Consider the following 27551-nt stretch of genomic DNA (forward strand, 5'->3'; position numbering starts at 1 on the left):
TTTGTTCTTTCAGACAAATGCAACCAACTGCAGCCCTCTTGAGTTCCAATGTGCTATAGGCCTGTCGCAGACTTATTCTTCTCTTTTCCCCTTCCTCTTCACCCAGCAGAGACCAGAGTGCCAGGGGAGGTTTAGGTTGGATATTACGAAAGATTTCTTCACTGAAAGCTTTGTGAATTGTTGGAACAGGCTGCCCAGGCTGAGTCACCAACCCTTGGAGGTATTTAGAAGATGTGTGGATGTGGTGCTTAGGGACGTGGTTTAATGGTAGGCTTGGCAGTGCCAGGTGAACAGTTGGACTTGATGATCTTAGAGGTATTTTCCTACCTAAATGATTCCATGATCCTATAATAGTTCCTCTCCTGCAAGACACAGTGAGTGGTGACACAATTTAAATGCCAGATTAATTAACAAATACCCAAGCTGGCATCCAGTGAAATGCACAAGATTGCATTAGACCTGAAGAATTAGCTTCAGGTAAGTAAAAACGAAGTTTAAGTCCAGACAGTTTCAGTAAACCTGTTCTTCAAGGAACTGAAAGTGTGCATGCAGTCAAGCAGCACTGACTTCCAGCACATTAAATTGGCTTGATCTGACTGCATCATGAGGCTGACCACTGCTGGATCTGTTATACTTAATACTTCAGTCACATTTGCAAAATGTTTTCATTAAATGCTAACTTGGACACCCAGCCTTCATATAAAAAAAGGAGAGACTGGATAACGCTTGGCAGTAGGTATAGGAAATATTTCAGCAGCCTATAACAAGTTTTACAGAAGTTTAGCTTACCCTGGATAGAGATTAAACCCCAATTCTTTAACACCCTCCCCTTTAGTTAGCTTATTGTTAGTAGAGATTACCTCCTTTGAAAGATGAAAGAGCTTTGCTTTACAGTCCGCAGTAGAATTTGAAACCTGTAAGACATACATGCAAAAAACATGACATAATGAGAGAATGAGCCCAAACCACAGACATGAAACCTTTTGGTTTCTTGGTAGTAAAACTGCGATGGCTAAGAAAAGAAGGAATTTAAAGCGTAAGTAATTTTGAAAGTGTTAATGTAAAAAAATCATTCCAGTTATTAGTAAAATTAGAAGAACTTCAAAACATCATGCACTTTACCTGTAAAGGTTCTATTGCACTCTTCAGAGGTAGAGGACAAGGGATGGACCACTTTTTTATCATCACCTGCAAAACACCATATTTAATGCATGAATGATATCCTAAAAATCAGGTTACATTTAGATATACATAGAGGTAATAATGGACTGTTGGTGTACAAAGCAGGCAGCTACACCCACAGTAAATCAAGTAGTTTGACTAGTGGATAGTTGGGCTACAGAAAGGGGGGCTCGACAGAAAAGCCCGCCCGTGCCATTCCATCCAGCTGCTCACTGAGCACAGCTGGCAGCCTTATGGCTTGCCTGTCTGGAGGTGCAGTACTGAAATGAGCTATGACATTAACAGAAATACAACCAGCGCTCCACATTCACTCTCTCTGTGCTCCACACTAACTGCCTCCCATACAGAATAGCCGCCGTGTTAGCTATCCCAGGCTCTTTCGCTAAGTAGACAAGCCCTTAACAGAGATAGAGCAGAGCCTAGGGCTAATCTTAAAAGGCAGAAACATATGGTTTGGACTAGAAAGCAAAGGAAAAACAATAAATGCAATTATTGTCCCAGAATGTCACTGGGGCTTTAGCTACACCCTGCTGGTTTAGGGACTGCCAAGTAACAGTGCTGAAAATCAAAGGGAAATTAAAGTAAGAAATGTTACCTCCTTTTTCAGGAGGCTAGTTTGAAATGATAGTTATATTGCTCTCGTCACCCTAATTAATTTCCTATTGTAGTTGCTTGGCTTTAGAGGTTATAATTCTTTTGAAGCCTAGAGCAAATAATTAAAAACTTAATTAAAGACTCAGATTCATGAGAAGAATAACATGGAAGCCAGTGTTTCTTCTGGCTCAAAGAATCCGCTTTTTGCTTGCAGCCAAGTGGTGCTTCCCAGAGAGCGAGGCTTAGGTGCTCTCTCTTGCCACCAGTGCCAAGAGAAGTAAGGGAATGCTACCTTGGGACAAACTGGGGGGCATGGAAATAGCAGGTACACGACATGCCGAGTGTTGTGGCAATAACACACAATTTACATCGAATAGATGGATTCAAACAAATTGCAACTCAAGGTATGGAACCAGGAAGCAGCTTGCACAACAGCACTCCACAAACTTTGTGAAAAAGGATTAAAAGTGAAAATGGGATTCCTCCAGCCCTGTTTCTGACACTAAATTGGCAGTGCTTCATATCAGGTCTGTCCTTTGCTTCCTGACTGGCCTGCCTCCCTCTGTGCAATGTCAACTGCAATGCCACCTGAGGAAAGGTGGAAGAGGGAAGACGACACTGCTGGTACATCAAGAAGCTCAACCAAAGAGTGAGCACAGGAAAAAGAAAAGGACCTAACACCAAAACATGACTTGGGCCTTTGCACACACATATGTATGCCTCTGTGATGTGGGCCACCCCTGCTTCATCTCCTCCTTTCATGCAGTGATCAGAAGCGATGAGCTCAGAGACAGATGCAGACTGCTGCAGCACCACAGCCCTGGATACCTCTCCAGGATGCCCAACACTCTTGGCTACCTGAAGGCATTTATGAGGCTGAGCAAGAAGGCAGAATACTTTTTCAAGGAGATCTGTGTATTTTAAATGTACCCAGACAGGGCAAATAAAGGAGAGATTTTGAAGGCTCCAAAGTGAAAGGCTTTGTTAGATTTCTGGCTAAGGCCTGAATAGGCTTTCTAAGCGATGGAAAGCTGCATGGAGCTGAGGGGGGGAAATAAGCTGTGCTTGGCAGTGGTGGGCGTGGGTGCAGGGCTTCCAGCAAGCCAACGAGCAACCTTACGTATAAATATTGCAGAGGTCAGGGGGGATGAGAAAAGCCAACCATAAAGGCTGGAGAACATTCCTCTAAAATGAAATGGATATGGATTAAGAACACATTGAAATGGAAACAAAAGACAATGCACTAGATGCATTTCAAATCTGTAACTTTATTTGCCTACCTGCTTAATTATTCAAATCTGTTCGGATTCCTGATTGCAGTATGCTCCTTATTTCTAATCAAGTTGCCAACAGGAAGAGATAGTTAAGCTGGCAGCACAGCTCAGTTAGCTGAGCAGGCGTGCAGGCAGTACAGACAATCCTCCTCTGTAACTTAAAGCCTCTTCCATCTAAACATTGTCTTTGTTATACTCCAAACACTTGGTTTTAACTTTTTTTTTTTTTTTAAAAAAAGGAAAACTTAAAGACAGATTCTAATGGAAATGGTATTTTCAACCCACACCAAAACCACTGCTAAAAATAAAGTCAGAGGTCTCAAAATGTTCTAACGTTCTCAGGAGGTGTTGCTTTTTTGTATCATATGGAGGGAGAACAGGAACCCCTTTATTTCAGCAGTACTAACAGCACTGAGCAAAGAGGAGCTCTCTGTGTATAAGATCATTCATTACACATGGCAGGTTCCCAATCTGCCTCACATTTTGTTCTGGGAACGTAAACAACAGATTTAGAAAAATACCACCAGGAATCATTAACACCTTTGTTGAACAAGCTACCAATAGGGCTGTCTCCATAAAAAAAAAATTAAAAAATCTGTCTTTACTCTTCACCAATATTCAATGCAGCAAGGGGGAAGGCAATAAAAAAAGTGTAACGCTCACATTTCATTCCTCTTCATTTAGGATTCACATCAGGAAGGTATTCAACAATCAGAAACAAGAGAAAGTGCTCAGGACCTCACAGAATCTGGCTTTCAATTAATAGTTACATACATGTTTTTTCTTCCTCATCAGTTCATCTCAGTGTTTTCATTTTTTCCAAGTGAAGACTATAAACAGTATATTAACTTTACAGGAAAAGATGCTGAAGCCCAGACAGGAGATGTGCGCCCTGCCAAAGTCCCACAGCAGAGCTCAAGAACCGTCTCCAGCACTTTAACTCAGTGCACTCACCAGACCGTAGTGACCCAGACGTGCTGTCTATAGCACCTACCTTTTCTGCATGCTGTATTAAAACTGTGGCTTGCTGGCAAAAAGCTTAACAGATGGTATGCACTTGAAAATGCATAGAGTTATTGTATATGCAAAATATGATTGTATTACTTCCATATGACTAACACAGCTTTCCTCTGGAATAAATTAAAGCATATCTGCCGTACAGAAATTAACATTGTGCAAACTAAAACACCAATTCAACAGCACGTATCACCCACTTCAAAGCAATTAGATACAAAAACTAAACCACAGTTAATTCCTTTGAGTTTCAGTATCTGAAGAAGTCAGATAAAATACTCTGAATAGCATTAGTTTTCTTTAAATATCCGTAACAGCTTTTAATTTTTACCTCAATTAGATTTTCAGCGGCTCCTTCTTTGTCATTTAACAACAAAGAGTCAGCATACGATTTCTAGCATTTCATAAGAAATGTGTCCTCCTTAGTTAGACCTCCCTACGTGCTTTTCTGTTACAGAGAATCAAATCTAAACCCTAGCTTGAATCATCACGGCTTGTCATGTCTGCATGCAAGCCTTGTTTACAGACTTGCTTTCTCTGAGCCCAAAATTACTTTCAAATGCATCCGTGCACTAGAACAGCTTTCTTCAGACATCTGTGCAAATTCACAATGAAATATAGGAATCGGACTTGTTTTAAAACTCTTGCAAATAGCTTTGGGCCAAGACCTATTTCAGCATTACAGTTAGAACTTTGTTGTTGCTTTTGGTGGTGTTTTTTGTGTATTTTTTTTAAGATAAATTTTAGGAAAGAGGTCAAAAGTTACAGTAATTTATAAATATTACAAATGAATTTCCATTAGCTCTGGAGAGGCCGTGGCTGCTCCTCAATGCTAAACTTTGGAAGAATACTTCCCAAGGTCCTACAAACACTGCAGCTCTCCAGGGATACCCTAGGGAGATGTTTTGACAGCTTTGAAGTTTGGTTTTATCACATGGTTTAGTTCCTAATGGATTGCCTTGGTCTCCTGGATGGCATGTTTGTTCAACTTGCCTTCAACTCTGTTTATCCCTTTGTAAAACAGGTATTAAATGCAAGTCAATGCAAGCCAGAATGACAGGCGAGAGGGGGAACATTTTTCCAGGCTCCCAGAAAGGATTCTTGATTCTCTACCTAGATGACAGAGCGTGAGTTGCATGGTTGTACTGCATATTACATATGTGTATTAACATACTTCTTCCCTGTAAAAAGGAGAAAGGGTGCAATATTTTTCCTCTTAGATCTGCCTAGTAGGTCTCACTTCAGATATTTGGAAACATCTACCTCACAGGGGCCTTGAGAGGGTGAACATCAGGGTCAAAAAACCCATATGGCTCAGAGAAAAGAACTTTTCCTTTCAGCAGGAAAGAAGAATAAGGTCATTGACGTATTAATGAATCTTGTAAACTGCCTTAATGAAGTTCTAGTTTTCCTTGCCTTTTTTTGAACTCTGTCACTCCATTGTACATGTAAATTTAATTTATTTGGAGTATATTAAATTTTCTTCTACGCTAGTTGAAGTAAGTAATAGTTAGAAGCTAAGAAAACAGAATTCTATTCCATTACTAGTAGGGAAACAAAAGTACGTGTGCCAGCTCCCTTCACTGCACTGTCAGCAAAACAAAAATATTGTTACATTTACCAGTCCAAAATATAATTATTTTAAATCTTTTCACATGCTTGAAAGTTCATACACATTTCCATGCCTCAGCAAAACACACGTAATCTGTCCAAGCAGGCACATACTGAACTCAAAGAAAACTCTGAATTCTACATAAAATGTAACGGGGGGAAGGGAAGACAATTCATTTCAAAACAGACTTATGAAAACATTTAAACAATAAGGAAAAAACAATAGATAAGCTGTGCACTGATTTTTAACTTACCACAAGAGCAAAGTACACCATAAAGAAAAATGATAAACTACTTGTGTAGCCAAGAAAGCCTGTAAAATAACAGTAAAAATAAAAGAGAATTTATAAGGAAAGTGATCCTAATGTACAGCTAAAGCTTTACATTTTAGGCATGTTTTCTATTACAGTGCTTGGTATCTGGGGCTTAGGACTCAGAATAACAACATTCCAACTGCCTGTCACAGATCATTTATGTAGTTTTGTAGGGCAGAATTAGAACTGGCTTACCACTAATGGCATGCTGTAAGTAAATGCAGCTCTTTAATGTTCTGCTGTAAAGATTTTATTTTAGTATTGCAGACAAAATACTACTGCAACCCAAGTAATAGGTTAACTAGGCAGGGCTGGAAGGCAGAACATACTACAACTTAAGTAGTCCCCGCCATCACCAGCCCCCTGCCAGTTAAAATAAATAAATAACCCATTAAGGTTTTAAAGTCCTCAATTGTAATTGCTACTAAAGTAGAATAATATTCGCTTCTCTCCTTTAATTACTCACCAATTTTAGGAAGAAGTGCAAGGGGAAAAACAATGCAGACCGAAGTAATGAGTAGCAGCAGTCTCCCATCAAGGTACCAGGACCTGTTGGAAAAGCTAGTTAGGACTGATCCAAAGTTCATGAGTCCTAAACAGCATGTTTACTTTAAAACTGTGAACTTAGACAAAATATTCTCTAGGATAAAAATAAATAATTTCCAGTTTCAGGTGCTATTTGCACAAGTTATTATCCCCAGTGTCTGTACTGTGATGTAAAATAGAGCTCCCAGACAGTAAGGAAGCAGAGCACCATCCCCTAACAACGCAGCACAGCAGGCAATGTTCTGTGGGCAAGTGTCTGCATGGAGCAGGGGTCTGATGTGTGCAAAATTATTTCTCAGCAGCACAGTAGGTGAATCCCTGCCTTTTTTCAAACCCATGGTCAGAGTGCCATGAGTATTCCACGCTCTACGGATTTCCAACAGAAGTGATTACACAACGTGCTATACGTATCTCAGGTTGGATTACACCAAGTTGTCTATTTCCATTACCAGAAGAAGTGTCAGCTTTTAATCCCACTTACTGAAAAACCTCCCTGCAGTTTATCATTCCTACATGAGTTAGTTCCTCAACATTTCCAGGAGGTGTGAAGCTAAAGCTAACTAACCAAAAGTCAACCCACTGGTTTAAAAATTCCATTACGTTTTCTAAACACGGCAACTTCCCCTTCTGCCCAAGTTTCATTATTCCTATCACCACAGGGCTCAAATAATAGAGGAATACTACAAGAAAATCAGCTTTCAGGTAATTTAAAATGTTTGCTGTCCAGAAGTAAAATGATAAAGAGCAGCAACAAAAAAAGACTTCCTTGTTTTTAATTTTGCACAGTGATCCTTCATTTGTTGCAACAACTGGGGGACAAAAGAGATGGAAATTATTATAATGAAATCTGCTACAACGCTTATACATAAAAACATACATATAGAAAGCACCACAGAGGCATGTTAAGTCTTAATGCAGTGAAAATCTCATCTTCAGAGGAAAGTACCGATGTGTAAGTTGTTAAGAAACAGAAACATCTTGAGGGTGGCTCCCCCAAACTTGGTAACCACCATATCCTGTACTGATAAACATCTTGCACATCAGCCTCCGACTTTACTACCTATAAACACCTTGGCCTTTGACCTTCAAGTTTATTTAGTCCAGGATATGGTTAGCACCTAATAAACAGGCAGCACCTCAAGTTATCATAAGGAAAGTAGTGTAACACCTGTGTTAAAGAAAAATTACCACATACGCATACAACGACTGTCATACGTTGTGGCCAACCACTTGTGTCACTTGTTTAAAAAAAATATATGCAATATAAATGAACAGAGGAGTTTCAAGGCTGAGGAAATCTTGCCTGTCTCTGAGTCAAAGTAACTCTGAAGTGACAATATCTGTATTAAAAATAACTCTAAATACATCGCTCTTCAAAAAATGTATTACTAGCCTACCTGTGCTACTGCTACAGTTAAAAAGCAGCTTTGCCAAGATCAACTGTCTGCTGCAGTATTGGTAATACTGTTGAAAGTAATATTGTTGACACTTATGGGTCACATTTTTAAACTATTTCTTTCTTTCTAGTATGGCGGATGTACACATTAGGAGCAACAGAAGAGCAGGCAAAGTATAAAGAATGCTGCATTATGCTTAAAGGTAACTAAAATGCCTCAGGTATGTACACGAGGCTTCCATTTTAAGTCACCCAATTCAGGACATGCAGCAGATCCATACTTGCTCATGAGCTCAACAGGCCCAAGGAAAAAAATGATTTGGGTTACTTTATGGTAAATAAAATAAAATAAAATAAAATAAAATAAAATAAAATAAAATAAAATAAAATAAAATAAAATAAAACAAACATTTGTGGTGGAAGGGAAAGAAGAAAAGAGTAAAATTGCAGTGAGGTGATGTGAAGGAGAAAAAGTAATTTTGTGTGTACTTTTAGAATATCCAACTCTTTTATTTATAAGAGCTCAACCTACTCCCCTGCCCCCCACCCCCCCCAAAAAAAACAATGAAAAAAAAACACCCGGAACAGTGGGTCAGCTATTGGTTATCAAAAAATGTGTCTATTTTCTCCCAGAATACCGTTGTAGAAATATATTTATTTTCCAAAGGCAGAATAAATGTGTTTATATTTCCTTTAAAATCAGTTTAATCTGCAGATATAATCCTACATGATAAACACATTCCAAGTATGAAATTCAGAATATAAATCCTTGCCTCTACTGAAAATACTTTGGCATGCAGATGTTCCTTCTCCCTCCCCCATATTTTAACTAAAAGCAGACATTTATAAATTGCTTTAATTTCATTCCTGAATGCAACAGGACAAGAGATTCATATGTTCTAAATTAGGATCTTACTCTCAGTCTATATCAATTATATAACACACAAGCAAGACAACTTAATTGCATCAATCATATCCCCCTGACAGGGTCATTAAATGTTAACAGAGGGCTCACAAATTACAACTTTTTAACACAATCCTCATTTGAAACTATGTTCATGTCATCAAAACTACGCGCAATTCTTGTTATGCAGAGAGAGTGAAACATCTCAGCTTCAATTAACAAGTGTTTATATTGTATGTTTTTGTTTTTTAATTAAGATTTGAAGATGTATTACACACACTGGGTCTGATCCTTTCAAACACGCACACCTGCTTACCTTTAGCTATAAAAGTAATTCAGTTTGCAAAACATTCTTTAGGAGACTTTCCTCAAAGCATGCTGTGGGATGGCATATGAGTATGAACCATTTTTCACAGACAGTTTAACTGACGCATCTGATAAATTCTAACTACAGTTAAAGACAAATTCTGCACCCAAATGAATGCCTATCAGTTGCCATACTGACTTAAAACCAGAGCAGTTGTGCAACCACATCTGGAAACAAGTGGGCCAGCTACAACAGTTTAATCAAAGCAGGCAGGATTTACGCCCTTTGCATACATAACCTGCTGCTTTGGCTTGGTAACTGATTACCAATTTGTGTTGGAAAACTTTGTACAATTTAAAATCTCTGTTAGCAAAAAGCTACTCTAATATCATGAAAATGATATTAGAATTGATATTCCGTATCAAGAAATGCATGAAGACAAAAGATTATGATCCTTCATGGCAACTAATATGGCAACATAATATATGAAATATGGACGTGGGCATACACGGACAGTCGGCTTTGCCCATGCAGCTGGAGTACTGACTGACCACTGCATTTGAATTAGTTGCTAGGGCAAAGAACAGGGGAGTCAAATTGTGTCCAAAGAACATCCATCAATGGAAGAACTCCCAGTAACAGACGTAGAAACAGGACAAGACCTTGGCTGAAAATTAACTTACCATTTGAGCTGTGGTTAGTATTCCTATGGACAATTTCAACTCTTTCTCAATGAAAAATTGAGCTCTATTCCCGAACTGTAATTTCGGCTAAGGAAGAAGTATGGGTGGTGGTAGTGCTGACAGCACAGTGGGAGTTACTGTGGCTCACATCATTTGTAGTAACTGGCTCAGCCACTGCAACCTGTCTGCGTGTTCACCAGTGCTCTCCTCTCAAAGATCCGCATTAGGACCCTGATAACACCAAAGGCTGGTGGGAGCATTACCTAATCGGTAGTTCAATAAAAGAGTCTTTTACACTGCCTTTTTTAGACAGAACAGTATTTTGGCCAGTATGGATGCATGTGGGACCTCCAAATTCTACCTGTTAAGAGTGCTCGTAAGCTGTTTAAAAGTGTATTTTTATAGGGAAAAGTCACTTTGCATTAAGAGAGCTGACATTAAATTAAAGAAAGAGCAGTTAAGTGATATTTTATGCTAAAAATACAGGAATGGTCGGATGGGATCACACTCCCAGCGGATACAGTAGCAGGCTCAACACCACTCCCTATGAACAAGGGAGTTGAAAGTGCAATTTTGAAGGAGCAGGTGATAAAACAAAAAATGAAATGCTGATGACTATCACAGCTGGAAAAGATACATTAACGGACTAAAAATGACATATACACATTAAACTTAATCGTTTACTAAAGCCCTCTACTAAATATATATTATAAGGGTGTAAGGAGGGCAGGAAGATTACCACCACATGATTTTTTCAAAGCATACGTTATAAAAATGAAAAAATATAAATGAAACATATAATTTGAACGAAAGTAACTTTTAAAAACTAATTTCAACTTAAAAATTCAGCATTCAAGTATAGTACAAGCATCACACAACCTTTACAGAATTTCACCAAATTTCAATCCAGGGAAAGTTTTGAGTTCAAAACATCAGAAAATAGCAGCTTGGAAGAACTGCAGCGACACAGTGCAAGATACACTGTTATGAATGACACACTGGAACAACTTGAACAAGATATTTCAGTGCTGAAGCTGCAATGTTTGTTTTAGCTCAGGCACAGATTTCTTGCGACAGCTCTAATAGAAATCTGAGGGACGCACTCATTACATACAGCTTTATAGCTCAGTTGCGAAGAATAATTTCTTTACTGAGAGCCAAGTTAAGGAATTATAAACCAAGTCTGGAAACCTGGCATTTTTCCCAAGGCAAGTCCAATTACTGGAGCAAGACAACAAAATATTTAAATTTAAATGTCTGCTGGATTTTGTACTGTGGTTTTGAAATATTTTAAGTGATAACATGACAGCAGTTTAAATGTTTCTCCTCCTCTCCCTCCTGTCCCCTCCTGCTTCCCCTTTTAAATTTTTACAGAAGGGAGACTTCTTTAGATGGAGTTTTGCCACTGACTTTAAGGTCGTCTGATGGGAAATCACTACGAGGAAAGAAATACGCTCTCTGTGTGCGCGCAGCAGAAGGTTTACACATGCCAAATACATTTCTTATTCCAAGAACTCCTGTAAACGACTAATTTTTTTGGCATGTGAGATCAGAGGGAAGTGTCAGTACCCATCTCCTTCAGCAGCCCTGAACCACTTTCTTCTTCAAGATAAATTTATAAGGTCTGAAGCATTTTTCCTTACCCGCTCTCGTCTCCACTTAAGAAGCCCGCAACAGCACCAGGAAGTTCAGACTTAACAATTAAAAGATAAGATGACATAGCTGCAAACAGAAGCAGAGCAGATTTAGTAGAGGAATACCAGTATCTCTGTTTGTAACAATTAGCATGGTTTAACCAGCATGGTCACGACTGGAACATCTCAGCCACGTATTAGACACCATGGCACCAGGGTCAGAATTTATTTTCTCATGTGCTTCCTTTAAAAATAGCTGCAAATCCATGAGTATTGTACCGATGATAGCTAATGCCTCCAAAGAGGCTGTTACGATGTGAGCCTTGAAACAAGGAAAATAGAAGACAAGGGTCTAACAAAACAACACAACACAGGACAGACCCTTTACCTAGGAGTACAGATCTTGACGGCTGCAGCACTTCTCCTTCCCTACTCTTTATTAGATGTTAACAATGATGAAAGCAAATAGTGAGATTTGTTTATCAGTAAAATAGATTTTTCATAAAGACTTGGTTTTTATTATTGTTCAATTGCTGCTGCACTGAAAAAAATATACGACGAGTTTAAACACAAGAATGGGACTTGAGAGGTTCTTCATATATTGCATGCATAGATTTTCAGGAACTGTGAACATGAAGAGAAATTGTTAGCTACTCTTAAGGGAATGATGAGTAATTTTTTATATTTCTACTCATAAGAAGGCAACGATGCATACAAATAAATCCAAAAGCTATTTCACAGTATCATTTTTCTATTTCACTCCATAAAATGATCAAAGGCCTAAATAAGAGTTCTAATACTTTTATTGCAACTGATACTAATCTGATACCTTCACTTTTTGCTTTTACATAAACATCAGGCATTTATATGACCCAGAAAACAGCAGAGAAACACTCAAAGCATCAAGTTTTACAGATTCAACAAATATCAAAGCCTACTTGAAACTTCCATCAGTCAGAAACATAATAATTTTGGCAACATGCCTACAACTGCCTTCAGTTATTTTTAAAGCTTGACAAAAATTAATCTGTTGCACTCAATTTTACTGTTCTGCATTCAGTAATTCTTTAGAATTTTACTGTGCCATATTTACTAACATTAAAATAATAACATATTTTTTTAAAAAAGTAAGACAGCAAACTTCCATAAACTAATTTTTGAAGAGTGTGTTTTGTTTTGTTTTTTTTTAATTAGTGTTTTGAACCCTGGAAAATATGTGGACTCTGACATGGCTGTACCACAGCAGTTAACATTAAATCTGAAGAAAGGGACTGCAGTCCCCATAAAGTAAGGGAATTGTATTAATACAGAGTGACATCTACCTACCGCAAGGTTAAATTAAAAACAGTTGCTAGGTCACTAAATAAGGAAATATTCACTTCTTTATAATTAAAAGCTCTGATTTTTCTTGTATTTGGGTATATCCCCCTGTCGACATGTAGCTGTTGCTTGGTGGTGGTGAGGTATTTATCTGCTGTCCTGATTTTACTCTCCTATTTCATACTGGAGAATGGAGATTCAACCACACAGACCTTTACAGCATGTGCATTTCTACATCACCAGAATTTGTAAGAAAACTAGCACACTTTCTCATGCTAAAGATAGAGGCAGAAGCATATTTCACCCTAAGCAAAGATGTATTTTCAGAATATTGTGTGTGGAAAAGAGAAAAATTCCTCTAAATTCTAATTCAACTTTATTTATCCTTTAGACTTCTTTCTTGTATTATACGCTGTTTTTACACAAGCAATTCAGAACTTTGATATCTTTATGTACTTGAGAAAGATTTTAAAATTAGTTCTTTTGCAGGCTCAGCTGCAGAAAGCTTCAATTTAATTTCCAGATCAGATTTCCTCCTAATATGCAATCTGTCACTCTTCCCTTGCATTCCTATTAGCCTCTGGCTAATCATTTGATCACTTATCCTTTGTTGTGCACTTACTCTTTGTTTTTAAAAGAGGAGTCCTATTTCACTGAATTCCACTCCGAAGTAGGGAACCAATCATGCACTAAGAAACTTGCACATGCTAAACATTTGTATGCATCTTTCTTCCTCTCTCTGTGCATATGGGAAACAATCTCACATAGTAGGATTTTTTTCTTTTCTGCCAGTTTATCTTCTCCTGTTTGTTCTATAAGAAGACAATAAATAAAAAAGTAATTTATAGCCTGATGCTCAGATAAGACACGAATCTCTTAAATAAACTGGGGCAGGATGCCCTCACTAAATACAGTTGAAAAAGTCAAATCCTGCCTTTTTTTTTTTTTTAATTTACAAATGCAGCTGTACCTCTCATGAGAAACAGATCCTTGAAATTTTGCTCAGCATGAAAGAAGTAAGACACTAACCACTCTATGACGCTCTATAAACTATGAATAAATAATACATAATAAATTATACATTTCACTACAAAGTGAGTGCAGAACATTGATTGTTTTTAAAGTTGAAACCAAAACAGAGAAGTATCTTGAAAAAGGACGCAGCAACTATCTCCAGTACGAATAAAGTGCTTACAATATGCCAGAGAAAAAAATAATTTCTTCCACTGCAAAAAAAATAAACTTTACTTAACTTCCCTGATGCCCACCATGACCAAAAGCCTGTCAAGCTATATTGTAAAAATTAAATGTCAACTACCCTTGGCAGTCCTGATGTAAAACGGAAGGAAGAGATTACACAGTCACAAGGCTAAACTGTGGCACAAGTGAACACAACAAAAAAAACATCTTGGGCTTTGATTTATTCCATTTTTGAAATACTGACTTCCTGTCGCTTGCAAAATAGTTGTAACGTTTTAAAGGCTAACTTTTAAAGCACCTTTTATCATGTAAAAAGAAAAAAACAATGTTAGGTCTACTTTATTCTTTAGAAGTGCTCAAAAAAAATAGCAAACGTCAGGAATAACATTCCCTTCGGTTTGCTCCCCTTTTGTGTATGTGATGTGAGAGCAGAATTTACTGCTCTTGCATCCCATTTCATCCCCTGAACTCAAAAACTATAGTTTTTCTTCATGTCACCTACTCTGTGCAAGATGACACACCTATCTTTACCACTGAATGAGACAGGCTTCCTGCAAAATGAAAGGCATACAGTGATGTAACTTGAGATTTTAGCAACATGCAGATGCAACGACTGCAGACTCCAACTACACGAGCAACCTTAATATGGTTGCTTCCTATTTTTTATGTCCTGACTTTGCATATTGACAGTATACACCAAGAGCTATTTGATGGAAAACTATGCAGGTCTGGACTTCTGAATTCAACAGAAGCCAATATTCTGCAGTATTCAGCAAAAATCAAAATGATGTTACTACTTTATTACTAATTAGGTTTACCACGGTCTTGAAAGCAGCAAGAAATTACAAAAAAAAAGAAAAAAAAACTTTTCTTTATTATCCTACCCCCAAAATGGTCAGTTGCTGAAATCCACAGTAATGACACAAGAAAATACATACATTAAACTTATGCATAAACATGTAATCTAGTCCTTCCTTAGAAAATGGCTGGTGATAAATCTCTTCATTTCATTGAGGGGACTGAATCTAACTCTTCTGGTTATTTTTGCCTAATCTACCTCTCTAGCTGATCATGTTAAGTCAATGCAAATATGCCTCACGCTATTAAGAACTGTGCAAAAATGGAATCAGGCTGCCCTCCAAACGCAGGAGAAGGTAAGGGGCTGGATAAAAATAGGCTTTATCAATAAAACTACACTGACTCTTCAGCTTCTACTAAAAAAAAGGTGTGCTGGTTTAGGAGTTGGGACAAGCAGACAGAGCAATCTTGGTTTTCATCTTGGGGGAACACCGGGTAAGACGGAGATTCTTCACAAATGCCTACAGATCATTAAGATAAATGAAAATGCTCACCGTCTAACTCTCTGAAGAGTTCTGGCAAAAAGATCCCAGCTTTTCCCCCAAATACTGAAAAGAATAGAGGCCGAGAGACAGAAATAGCACTAGAATAAACATTATCGGTCACAGCACGCTCGAGCCAAGGAGAGCTGGATCCTTCATAGCAACCGCTTGTGACAAATCCATTTGGGCTTGTGCCTCCCTTTGTTGGTAACGGAGGCTGTTTAAACTTGAATATGCCCTGATTCAGACAGGGTGACAAAAAGGACAACAGGAAAGGATTTCAAGAAAGAAAGTGAAACTAGAGAGCAAAATACTGGATTCTGGGCAAGTTGTTGATTTTTTTTTCCCCCTCCAGTCAGAGAATGAGAACGGAATAGCAAGATCAGAAGCATTTCAATATTGCATCAAGCTCCTTGTAAGTAATTCAAACTGTAAAAACATCAGGAATGACGCATGGATGCCATTTAAAGCCATAAATTATTTTGGCCCCCACATCATATATCCTTAGGAGCAAGCTCTTATGATTTTGTTTCGCAACGAATCCCCCACATATTCAATTTTAAGAAGTTTCCCAATTAATTTATGCATTGTTCTTAGGATTTCCTCTTAGTGGACGCTTAACATTTGTCTTTTTTTTTTTTTTTTTTATAGAAGGAAAATGTAGACTTCAGTGCGTGAAAAAAAATGAAATGCTTGTTCATATAGCAAGTTCAGACAACAGAAAGAGGTCGTCAACTTATTTGCTGTTCTACACTTTATGACACCCATCCTGCTGAATTTTTTTCTCCCCTACTTCCCTCTTCCTTTTAAGTTTAGCTTTTATCTGAATTACACTGGAAACCTACCCATGGCAAGCTTCAAAAAAAAAAAAAATATTCCCCAGGGAACTCATAGACAGCAGATTTATTTTAGCAAAATTTCACTAGTTTAATTTATGCTAATATAACTGTTTTCCATGTAGCTCTTCATATTTCAAAGTATAGCTTCAGGTTGGGATTTTTGTTATGATTTTGTTTGTTTTATTTTTAAAGCAGGGTTAATATTCTCTACAACACCAAGCCTTTCCAACAACCATTCACTGCAATATGAAAACGTAACAGCACGGGTCATTAATTGTTAAATTAGTACGGGAGCAGACAAACCTGCCCTTAATTAAGGCAGCTCTGCACTGGAAATCCTCACTGTGAAACAGCAAGGATAATTAGGCTTTCAGGTTAAAAGCAAACTGCATTGTGAAAGCAAACACTGAGTTTGTTTGAAAACAGAATTAGACTTTCCATACTTAATGGAAGCCCAGTAATTTCTTAAGGTATTAATGATACAGCTTGTTACATGCTGAGAACTGTATTTTATTCTTTCATGATTTACACTTCTCAATTATTTTCAGTCCGCAGAGTACTGTACTCTGATTAGAAAAAGAAGGGTTTTCCAAAATAGCTCTCATTCTCTCTAAATATTTGTTCCAGTTACATTTGGGACAAATCTTGTAAATACGTTTAAAATTAAATTGCAGAACCGAGGAACGCTGAGGGAAAAAAAGCTGGCAGAACAAAAATGTCCAATTAACTTGGTAAAACAAGGTCGTTGGTTACATTTGATTTCTTGTTTGTTTTGGTGTTGTTTTTAAATACGTGCAGAGCACGTGCAAGTACTGACACAGGGAGCACACACATGCCCCCCCCTCCACAAAGCAAATTCAGGAATCAAGCACTTCAATGTCCATCTCCAAAACAGAAAAAAGGAGAAGAAACAGCAAAAAGCAGCCCAGAGGGTCGGAGGCACCGGGCAAGGCCAGCAGGTGGTGGTGCGGGAGCGCTGCAGGCACCCAGCGCAGCCTCATGCGATGGGTATGAGCTCGCCAGACTTAAGGATGCAATATAGTTAGGATTGGTTACGTTCGGAGCAGGGTTTCCATGTGCTGTCCATTGTGTTGAGTGTATTAATGGGCCGTAAAATCCAGCTGAAGAACTCTGTCTCCCATCAGGACTAATCCCGGAGCTTCCATTTATTGCCTGCAGCACTCAGGCAGAGCCGCGGACACAGCAGTGCTCGAGGGGTATGGCACAAGCGTTTCTCCTCAAGACTGACTATTACGAAGAAGAAAATCGCGTACCTTTGAGTACATGCTAATTGCCGAATATTGAAAGGAAGTCTGGAAGCACCAGTTAGAGAAATTACACTTAATTGAACTCTATTTATACTAGAAACCCTACAATTCTTTGTAAAATTAGGGTTGCTATCTGGGAGCGTGGATCCGAAGAGAAGCTGCAAGGCTCATTTGGATGCAGGCCGGTTACTCGCACTGATCCTCAGCAGGAGAGCTCTGTGCATCTCAGCCTACTGCAAGAAACTGAAAAAAGAAAGCCCTGTGCAAAAAAAAATCCTGCTACAGACCACCTCTGCTACACGGCTGCACCACATGTTCTGCTGTTGCACTTAATCCCACTGCTAATAAATTTTAAATAATTAAACTCATGTTCTCAGCAGTTTCAATTTATGTTTCCGTGCATCACCAGTACCCGGCGCTCTGTGCCGAGCTGCATCTCCCGACAGCGGCGACCTTCAGCTAATCCCAGCCCACAGCCCAGAGAAGTATGCTGTAAAGCTCTCCACAGACTTCCTGCTAGACCTCAGTACTGAAGATTTGTTAGTGTTGGCAATAGATTGTGAACTGCTCTTGTGCAACGCTTTATTGTGTTTGTCTCCATTTTCCACCAGCCTCGCTGAAATAATTCCTTCTCCAACTTCATTACATTATGTTTTGAGATTCCTACAGATTTTCTCCTGGGTACGGTGGTGAGGACTGCCCTGCTTCTCAGTCAGATCAGCAGCGACAGCTCTAGGAGGAGAAGCTCCTATCCTTGCTCCTTAGAAGAGCATCCACCGAGCTTGCAGAACCTCCCCGACCAGGCCAGGGGAAGGCCTGCGTGGTGCCAGGCCAGGGCTTTGGCCCGCTGCGCCTCATCCATCACTTCCTAGAAGCACAGCGCTGTTAGGACAATAGCAGGGACTCAGTCCAAATCCGGTTGCTCCTGGGAAGGATTATATAAAAGAGGCGCAGAGCCCATGTACAGAGTGCATTCCATGGCAGCCTACCTTATCCCTTCTACGCTTCCAGGCGTGCAACTGCACCAAGGGCCCTCTCTGTGCTCAGAAGCCGCAATGACAAGATCCAAAATCCTTCAAGATCTTCTGCATAGCAGGCAACAAGTGGATGTTTAGAAGATCACTCCACTTACAGAGCTGGGGTGAACAGGACGGGAGGAGGGGATAAACAAAATAACGGTCTGGTAGCATGCAGTTTGGCAGTCATCCTTTTAGCATCCTATTTGTAATCCCACAGTCACACTAAACAGCTCGTAGGAGAAAAAGACAGCTCACGTAACTCATCACTAGTTATTTAGACAAATGGGCTGCTGGACTGGGCCAAAATACTGACAAATAGAACAGTATAAAACGAGTAATTCTGGCCATCCCATTCAACCTTTCCCCTTATTAACAAATATCTGTACTGCAAGAACAAGCACACATGGACATAAGGAAAGATAGACAAATATTCTCAAAATTTAATCTCTCTAAACTCTAAGCTAAGAATTTGTATGAATTCTGTGAAGTCTTTAAATCACAGTATTTTTGAAGATGACCTCAGTTCACATTTCGATATTGAAAAGTCAACACGTTCTCTGGATACATCCTCAGTTAACCTTTGGTACTTAAATAGATTTTGGTATGTGTTATGTTTATCTAAGTAACACAAATTAAAAAGTGTTCCAGCACGGCTGAAAATCTGCATGAAAGTTGAGTGATCATGTTAGACATACAGGTTGAAATTTCCAGGCAATGAATTTGAATTAAAAAAATAAAATATTAAAAAAAAAAATCTTAAAATACCTCTAAGTTTGGACAACTACTGCTTTCCTGTAGCTGTACAAAATCAATGTGTTTTTCTTCCCCCTTTGGGTATCCTGCTAGTAGAAAAATCAGCTTCCCTGTCTACACAAAGCTGTAAGTGAGGGCAATTAGGATGTCAAATGCAAACCCGCAATTCAAGTTTTCTTTTTAAGAAAGCAAAGATGACAAATTAGAAAGCATAACTGTATTAAAATGATTGTTAAAAAGCTCTCTCCGGCACAAATAAATGCAAATCACTTCCACACAAAACGTTTAGAAGTGATCAGACCAAACTTTAAAACTGCCAAGACTAGATGCTGCTAGTGACAATGACCCTAGTAAAGTCGTTTATTTTAATCACAAATCATCATATATTATTTCATGTTCTCCAATCACTTTTGAAATAAGATACTATATGATGCAATGTACCCAGGTCTGATGATGGAGGAGGTAACAGAAAACAATTTTATTTTTAGCCTTACTCTGAAATTAAAGATGTTGACAGAGTCTGGAAGTCTGCCCAACAGACACAGTGCTGCTAGTTCCTTCAAACAGACATAAAACAAAACAAAAAAAAAGGTGGTGAATACCTAGTTGTGCTATGGAAAAAGCGAAGAACATAAGTTTCATACTTAATTCCAGCACAGCTCCCATTCTAGACAAACTACACTCCATAATTTCACCATTCCCATTTAAAATCTGTAGAAGGAGCTAAAAGAACAAGAATAATTTCCTTTCTTTCTATGCTTTTCTTCAACAGCCCAGGCTCACTGTGAGATGAGCTCTTCATCTCTCCTATCTTTAAGAGCCTGTACGCTGAAAATGACTATTCTGCAATGACCATTCCTGCCACAGTGCTGCTCTGCTAACTTGGACTCTGCCAAAGTGAAAATGGAAGTTGTTAAGGAGAGAAACACCATAGCTGGGGGCTCTGACCCCAGACAGAAACCTAAATACCAAACAGAAGCCGTGACAGCTCCCTGCAACGATAGCACAATAGATCTCCTGTTTGGAGGAAGGTGCCAAGGAAGCCAAAGTTGCATGTGAAAACCCATGTTTTCACAGAGTACGCTGCATGACAGACTGGAACATGGTTTGGTTTTACCAACTCTAACCAGTTCAAAAAAAGGAAAGTCCGCTTCCTCCTTTCAGTGCATTCAAAACCAAGTGATTCTGCAAATGAACGCAGAGAATGCATAAAGTGCTACCATTCCCTTACATGAAAGACACTGCCCTTAGGAACAGAAGAAGCAAAAGAGTTTTGAGTTCTTCCATTAAAATGAGGTCACTTAAAAATATCTGAAAGAGAAGTTTCAACTTGCAGAAACCTCCTTCTTAACTAGTTAAACAGAAAACCACTGGTTTGCAAAACAGGCCCAACTTGTTCGCAGAGAAGCCCGCTGCAGAAGACAGAGTAAGTAGTTTGATAATATCCAGCAGACACTAGTTTGGGCCTCCGCAGTTACTGAATTTTATTAAAAATGACACCGAGAAGGTTATGAACTGCTGTGAGGAAGAAATGAGAGTCATATTTCCTTTGACCACAGAGTCTTGTGCATGATCCCAGAGCCTCCAGAACCTGCACTGTGTATCCCTCCTTGTCTAGTACTGTTTATTTAGAGGTCCACTCAAACAGGAAAGGAAATTAAAAAATTTGTTCTTGCTACAGAACAACCTCTGAAACCCCTATGAATAAATAATCCTTAACCTTGGAATTAGTTTGTTCACTCCTGCCTGAAGTTAACGCTGGGGTTTTTAACAGCCATTTAAATTAAGCAGTTTTTATTGCTGTACAACAAAGGATTCCAATTTTATCCTACAAGCAGTAACTTGGTCTAGTTTTAGGTCGCTATGTAGTGACAACAAATAGTGATTGCTGAATTGTCTGGGCTTGATGGGTAATACTGAAGGAAATAACACTGCTGGAAGGCTGCTTCCTTTTGGCATGGTAGGTGAGCGTGTGTATCTTAGGGGTGGTGGTGGGGAATGGGAGGGAAGGAGCTTTCACACAGCTTCCTCATCTAAAGAAAGAATCCGGAAGATGCGAAGGAAATAGCCAGAGGAATTAGAAATTGTTCTGTTAAACACTGTCAGCTTTCAGACAATTAATTTCTAAGGGTGCTACTATTCAGTAACTCAAGCATTCTATGCAAACAAACAAACCCTTAGTAACAGTCCAAATGCTTAGATTATTATTTTAATGAAAACACGGCTGATTTTTTTTTACTATTATGCATAAAAGGAAGACAAAATAAGAATAGAGCTGGAGAACCCAGCATATGACGTCTCAGATTATCAGCCCACATGACAAAAGTGAGCAAACCAAAGCACGCACCTCCCTGCCTCAAAAGCCCAAGGTATTGAACTAACCAAAAAGGAAAGCCACTGTAATAAAGCAGATTTGCAATTCCACAGCTAAGCACTCCGTTGTTACACAAATCACTAAAACGCATTAGTGCTTTCCAAAGGAAACTAACAAAACAGATGATATGAAAAAATGTAGCTACGAGATGCAAATGCACAGAAGAGCAGGGAGGAGATTATGCCTCATCAACCCCCTCCTATTAGGAACGCCAGCTCTGATGGATATGCTCCATGTCACGCGATGCGGTCAGCACCAGGCATACAAACCAGCCCCCACCAAGTTCCCCATCTACCCCATGACTGCAGCACTTGAGCTTAGCATGATCACATAAGCCTTCTCTGCAAGTCTTCCATCTTTTTAATCAAACTATTAAAAACACTCGCATTTAATTAGTGCCTTGGACGTTTGTGGAGTTGTGCAGACTGTAGAGATTATACTCCACTCAGTTAAAATTGAGCGTATGAAGTTTCTTACCTCCTATATTCTGGATAATTATTGTAGTTGCAACAAGGACCTATAAAAAAAAAAGATTTATTTAGAAAAGGTAAGGATAACTGAAGTCGTATGTCTCCTGCAGTCATAAAACACATGTATCATCTTAAACAGCCCAGATGTTGAAGCGATAACTGGTACTGAAAGGAAGGGCATCTTCTGTTTAATGAAGAATTTATAACACACGTAAAGAAATGCAATCTAAAACGAATAAAAAAGCAAAAAAAACCTTCCTGAAATACCACATTTGCATTCTGAGATGACAAAACAACAGTAGCCACAGGGTGAAGCTTGTGTTGCAGATGAGGTTTGAAATCACTGAAAACACACAAGTGCATTCTAATTGATGTTCACCTCTGAAATGGCAATCAGCAGATTTATACAAACTACTTCCTCACTCCGAGTAACTATGCATATTTAACTGTCATGAATGTCATTATTCTTTTAAAGTTGTGAACTAGGTAGACACTGCTTTTTCTTCAGTGTTTGTGATTATTCATATTGGACCGATATGGAAGTAGAAGTGACCATAGGCCATTAAAAATATTTGTCTGGATCTCTGCAATTGCCAGCTCCCAGCTGAAAACCCTAGAAGTGGTGTCTAAAGTTTTCCCAGTGTTGTTTTCATTTCAGTTCTAAAATAGCAGCATCATCTAGAATAGCAGTTTTTCTTTCTCTACCCACTGTTCTTCGTTATGTAACAGGACCTTCCTACAAAACTGCTACCAGCTTGGAAAAAATCAAGCCACAGCTATGAGAAGAAAAACAAAATTGTTATTTTTGAATAAAATCTGAAAGGAGAATCACCATTTTTTCAATTGATCAGTTAGAAAAACATATCAGATATGAATTGAAAGCTCACAAGTCAGCAAAAAAATATATAGTCTTGTCATTTGCAATAGAGGAAAGAAATACTTCATGCCTTTGGAGAGGGAGAATCAGCAATATTCCAATGACAGAGAATCTCCAGTCTCACAAATCACAGAGAAATATTTTTGACATGAAGTCACCATAAGGCTGAATAACTGCTTTACTTCAGGAGCAGTTACCAGTAGCTTACTGTCAATCTAGGATGCCAGTTCAAGCAAGGTCCTGCAGTGGTCTGGCTGTATTATTAGCAAATGACGTGGATGAGAGAAGAATAAGAACAACTTTTTCCGCCCCCCCCCCAAAATAAAATAAAATAAAAAGGAAAAAAGAAAAAAAAAAAAAGCCATCTGCACCTAACTAAGCTGAAGAAAGTTCATGGTTTGGATTGGAATTCAGAGTGATTGTGATAAACTACAAGAGTCTAAAAATAAATAAATAAAAAAAAATCAATAAAGCCAGTTAAAAGCAATGCATTTGGGAAGTAGAGATCACATCTATGACTTACAGTTATTAGATTGCAAGTAGAGAAAATAGGCTGAGATAAAACTATCAGCAGCAGCCACAGTAATGACAAATCTTGTTTTAGGATGCAGTAACAGGCATGCTTGATTTAAAATATAGGTAATTGCATTTGCTGCTGCTGTCGAGTTGTTAGCCATCTTACTGCGTTCCCTTTTGCAGACATGTTTTAAGATAAATGTATAAACATCAAGCATATTTCAAGAGAGAAAAAACATCAGTTCATTGGGAAAGCTTGGCAAACTTTGGTTTATTATTTAATCGAAACAACAGCTTCTCAGCCTAGATATGTTCCAGTGATGGACTGCTCTGCATCACACTGAAAACAGAAAACCAGACGATATTTTTAGAAGAAATGACTCGGTAGTTCTTAAAACAGAGCTACTAAACAGTAATACTGGGGAGAATAATAAAAATCATTGACTCTGTCTACACAGTGAAGCTGTGAAACCTCTTTCATTGAATAACATCGAATATTCACTGAGTAACAGATTCAACAAATGCCTGCCAAGAACAGCTTATACATGTTTAGCCCTACTTCAGAGAAGGGGCAGACTTGGTCACATTTTAATACTTCCTTAAGCTCTACATTTCTATGGCTTCTGCATCAAGTGGCTCATGGTTAACATGTACAGAACAGATACTCCGAAGGAAAAAAAAAATCAATACATTGCTAATATCAAGATTTATCTTCTCTTGATGTTGATCACATCTCAACTCTGATCAATAAATATTGATCCACACAGACTAAGCTCATTATCTGCTTATTAATGCTAATGGAAGTCTTACACCTAGTAGCTCAGATTTAATTCTCAGTTACATTAAAATAGAATAAATCAAACTCTGGTCTGTTAAGTAGAACTCATTTTTAAAAATGGTTGTTTTTTTTTTAGAAAACCATTAAAATTGCATTTCTGCACGGTAATCCTGCTTTTAGAATCATTCAACTGAAACAGACAGCATAGTAGTCATATTATTAAATGTATTGCATTCACTATTAGTATTTCCTGTGTACCCACTGTAAGTAGGCAACACTGTTTAGAAAAACAGATCAAGTAAACACTACTAAAAAGGCTTGGCTTACATGCTGAGTACTCTTATACCAAAAATGCTTTATGATTTTTTATCATAAGATAAAGTAACAAGAAATGTTCATCTGAAGAGTTTGTTAAGAAAAAGGAAAAAAATCAACATGCACAAAATATATTCTTGTTTATTTATTTTGTAACAACTACCCGAAAGGCAAACACTTATCTTAGATCTCTATTAAACACTAGAACAACACCAGTAAATCACTTAAGCGTCTCTTAACAATTTACAGCAACAGTACAACGTGACTATAACCAACCTGAAATGGATCATGGAGCCAACTTGATGATAAAGCCAGTGAGCATGCGTTTGTGAATACAATTAAGAAGTGAACACGCTGACAAGAGAGCAGCACAAAAGCTTGCATTTAAGAAATGTCTGTTTTACAGTTAACTGATCTTCAGGCTTCCATAGACCACAAACACTAACTGAAAGGTAACAAATAGGTTTTTTTAAGGAACTAATGGATTTTTTTTTTATTAGAACTTCGCTAATTATACTATGTATTTCACCTGTCTATCTTGGCTGCGCAATTAACAGTTGTATATATTGGAAGTATGAGAGCGATAAGAAAAATACTCAGATAAAACTGGACACTTACCTTTCCAGTTGATCCAAATGCAAACAGGCCAAGGTCTTCATAAGACATGACAGCTGTTAATGAGGAAAAAAAAGCTAAAATATTTCTAACTCCAAATTCACCTAAGAGCTCCAGTTTTGCCTTTTCCCCCCCCCCCCCTTTTAAAAGATCACAGTTCAGGATCAAGTTTGGAGAGTATTTTATATTATTTACTAAATAGCTTTTATATACACCTGCATTCCAGCTACAAAATACAACTAGGTGTTCAATCATTCACAGATTTTTCCCAAAATCCAATTTAATATTAGAAATAGCATTATTATTTTTTAATACTACTACGCTGGCAGCAAATTACCTTCTCTCAACAACTTTTGCAAGTGATACTGCAAATGAAGAATTTTGAAATTAGTCTCAACAATTAGTTGTAAGCTATCATTTGTTAAGTATATACTTGCTTTTAAACGAAGATGATAACAGAAAATCTGTTTTCATCTCTCTATGAATACAAACATCAATTATCACGTTGCCAGCTTTTAAAAACTCGACACTACTCATTTCCAAGACAGCTGAAGGTAAACACCTTCCTGCATTGAAATCTGTTAAAAAAAAAAAAAAACAAAGCACACCAAAGCAAAGACAAAAACAGAAGAAAACAAAATGCCTGCCCTTACTTGCACCTCACTTAAATAATTACATGGAAATACGCTGTGGTTTCCTGTACTCTTTTGTTGAGCTTTAGCTGAAGCTCACTTCTAATATCACTGGTAACTCAAAACAATCCCTTTTCAGAAGGGAGGAAGTCCTGTTAAAGCCCTCCATTGTTCTGCATTTTGTTATTAGGAGCTCCAGCGATAGCACAAAGATGAAAGGTCCCCAAGAAACACCCCTCCCTTTCTCTGTATATAATAAAACGGTCCAGAGCTGTAAATGCCTCACAGGGTAAAATTAATCCCAAAACCACATAATTGTATCGTCATAATGCTTGTTTTCTCTCCCTGGTTTCTACCTGGTACATGACTGTTCCCACTCCCATCCTGTCCTAATTGAGGGTGCAGCCCTGCAACTCCAGCTGCTCGGGGCAGACCTTCACACCTGGGCGAAGCTGCCCTGAAATAAATGAAACGAGACCTGGGGACCCAGGCAAGGACCATGATGAGGTGGCAGGACTGGACCCTTGCACTGCCAGCCACGGCATTGTCCCTTTGCTAAGTACTGCACACACGACCTGGCACTACCGAAAAAAATAAAATTTCATCTTCTCACATGACTTTGTCGAGGATGACGTTCCACATTCTGCTCTATGACTGACATTAAGACGCTATGAAAAATAAATTAAGTGACAAAATTAAATAAGCCAGAGTCTGCTCACAGCAAAAAATTGGAAAATTCTCCTGTGTCTGCTGTTACGCTAAGATATATACAGATACAATCAAACAACTGATGTGTTACCAAATTTTACCCTCTGTTTTTCTTTATGTGTATTTACAAAGCAGTTGTTGACGAGAAAAAAAAATAGCATTTTAGAAGGCCATTCCCAATGGCATCAAGTATCAGCAAACTTTTAAATGTGTTTAGAAACGAGCTGCTTTTACCGCATGGGAACAGATACAGACAAACAGGGAGTTACCAATAATGAGAGAACAAAGTTTCCACACAATTCCAAAAGAGCAAAAAGAAACCTTAGGAGAGCATTTTCTGTAGTTACCGTTTTTGTAATCAATTTAGCTCTGTGAACACTGAGGAAGCCTTAATGACATTACTTTTGTAATTTCAAAAATACATGGAACAAAATATTAGGAACTATGGATAGAAACCCATTCTGCCTGGTTGGCTTAATTCCTAATAAGTTATTAATGCCATAAAGAAATTATCCATTTAATCCTAAAGTGAAATTGGAAAGTATCTCATGACTACCTCCAAAATGGAAAAAAACAAGCCACAAAACTTCAAAGAACATTCCACTTAAATTCCCAATTCCTCTACTTCACTGCATGGGTTTAGATTTGTCAGCCCAAACCCTAAAACAATTTATGTAATACTGAATTAACACTGGGAGAAAACACTGACTAATCCAAACCCAACACTTTACACATGGCAATATTAGTTTTCTAATTCTTTTGGTCTACACAAATCATTTGAGTTTGACAAAGTCACTCTAGATCAACATCATTTACAAACTGAAGGCACTTCTTTGTTTTAAAACTACAACTAAAATGCTTGAGCATAATAAATTTCGGTCTCTGTTTAAAATGGGATTAAGGCTTCCTTTTTGGAAGGTATTTTATATGTCAACTCTTTCCTAGGATTACTTTTATGACTTGAATACCTGAATGAATAGCTTACAAACACTCCCTAAACTGTTTTTATTTTTTTTTACCTTCCACCCATCAAATTTTCCAAGCTCATTTTTTATAGAAAACTACTAA

General features: G+C 38.2%; 1 protein-coding gene across 1 annotated transcript in view; it reads right to left on the bottom strand.

Moving 5' to 3' along the window:
• The window catches only part of SLC38A6 (solute carrier family 38 member 6), a 41204-nt gene that overhangs the window by 10802 nt on the left and 2851 nt on the right, over window positions 1-27551 (bottom strand). The window contains exons 4-10 of the mRNA XM_035327245.1: window positions 25147-25199; window positions 22050-22089; window positions 11469-11547; window positions 6456-6538; window positions 5930-5988; window positions 1123-1188; window positions 861-914 (exon numbers count right to left, since the gene is read on the bottom strand). Of these exons, the coding sequence (XP_035183136.1) occupies window positions 861-914; window positions 1123-1188; window positions 5930-5988; window positions 6456-6538; window positions 11469-11547; window positions 22050-22089; window positions 25147-25199 (434 nt within the window). The remainder of the gene's footprint in view (window positions 1-860; window positions 915-1122; window positions 1189-5929; window positions 5989-6455; window positions 6539-11468; window positions 11548-22049; window positions 22090-25146; window positions 25200-27551) is intronic.

Source organism: Oxyura jamaicensis, chromosome 5, assembly GCF_011077185.1.
Source record: "Oxyura jamaicensis isolate SHBP4307 breed ruddy duck chromosome 5, BPBGC_Ojam_1.0, whole genome shotgun sequence".
Taxonomy (NCBI): Eukaryota; Metazoa; Chordata; class Aves; order Anseriformes; family Anatidae; genus Oxyura; species Oxyura jamaicensis.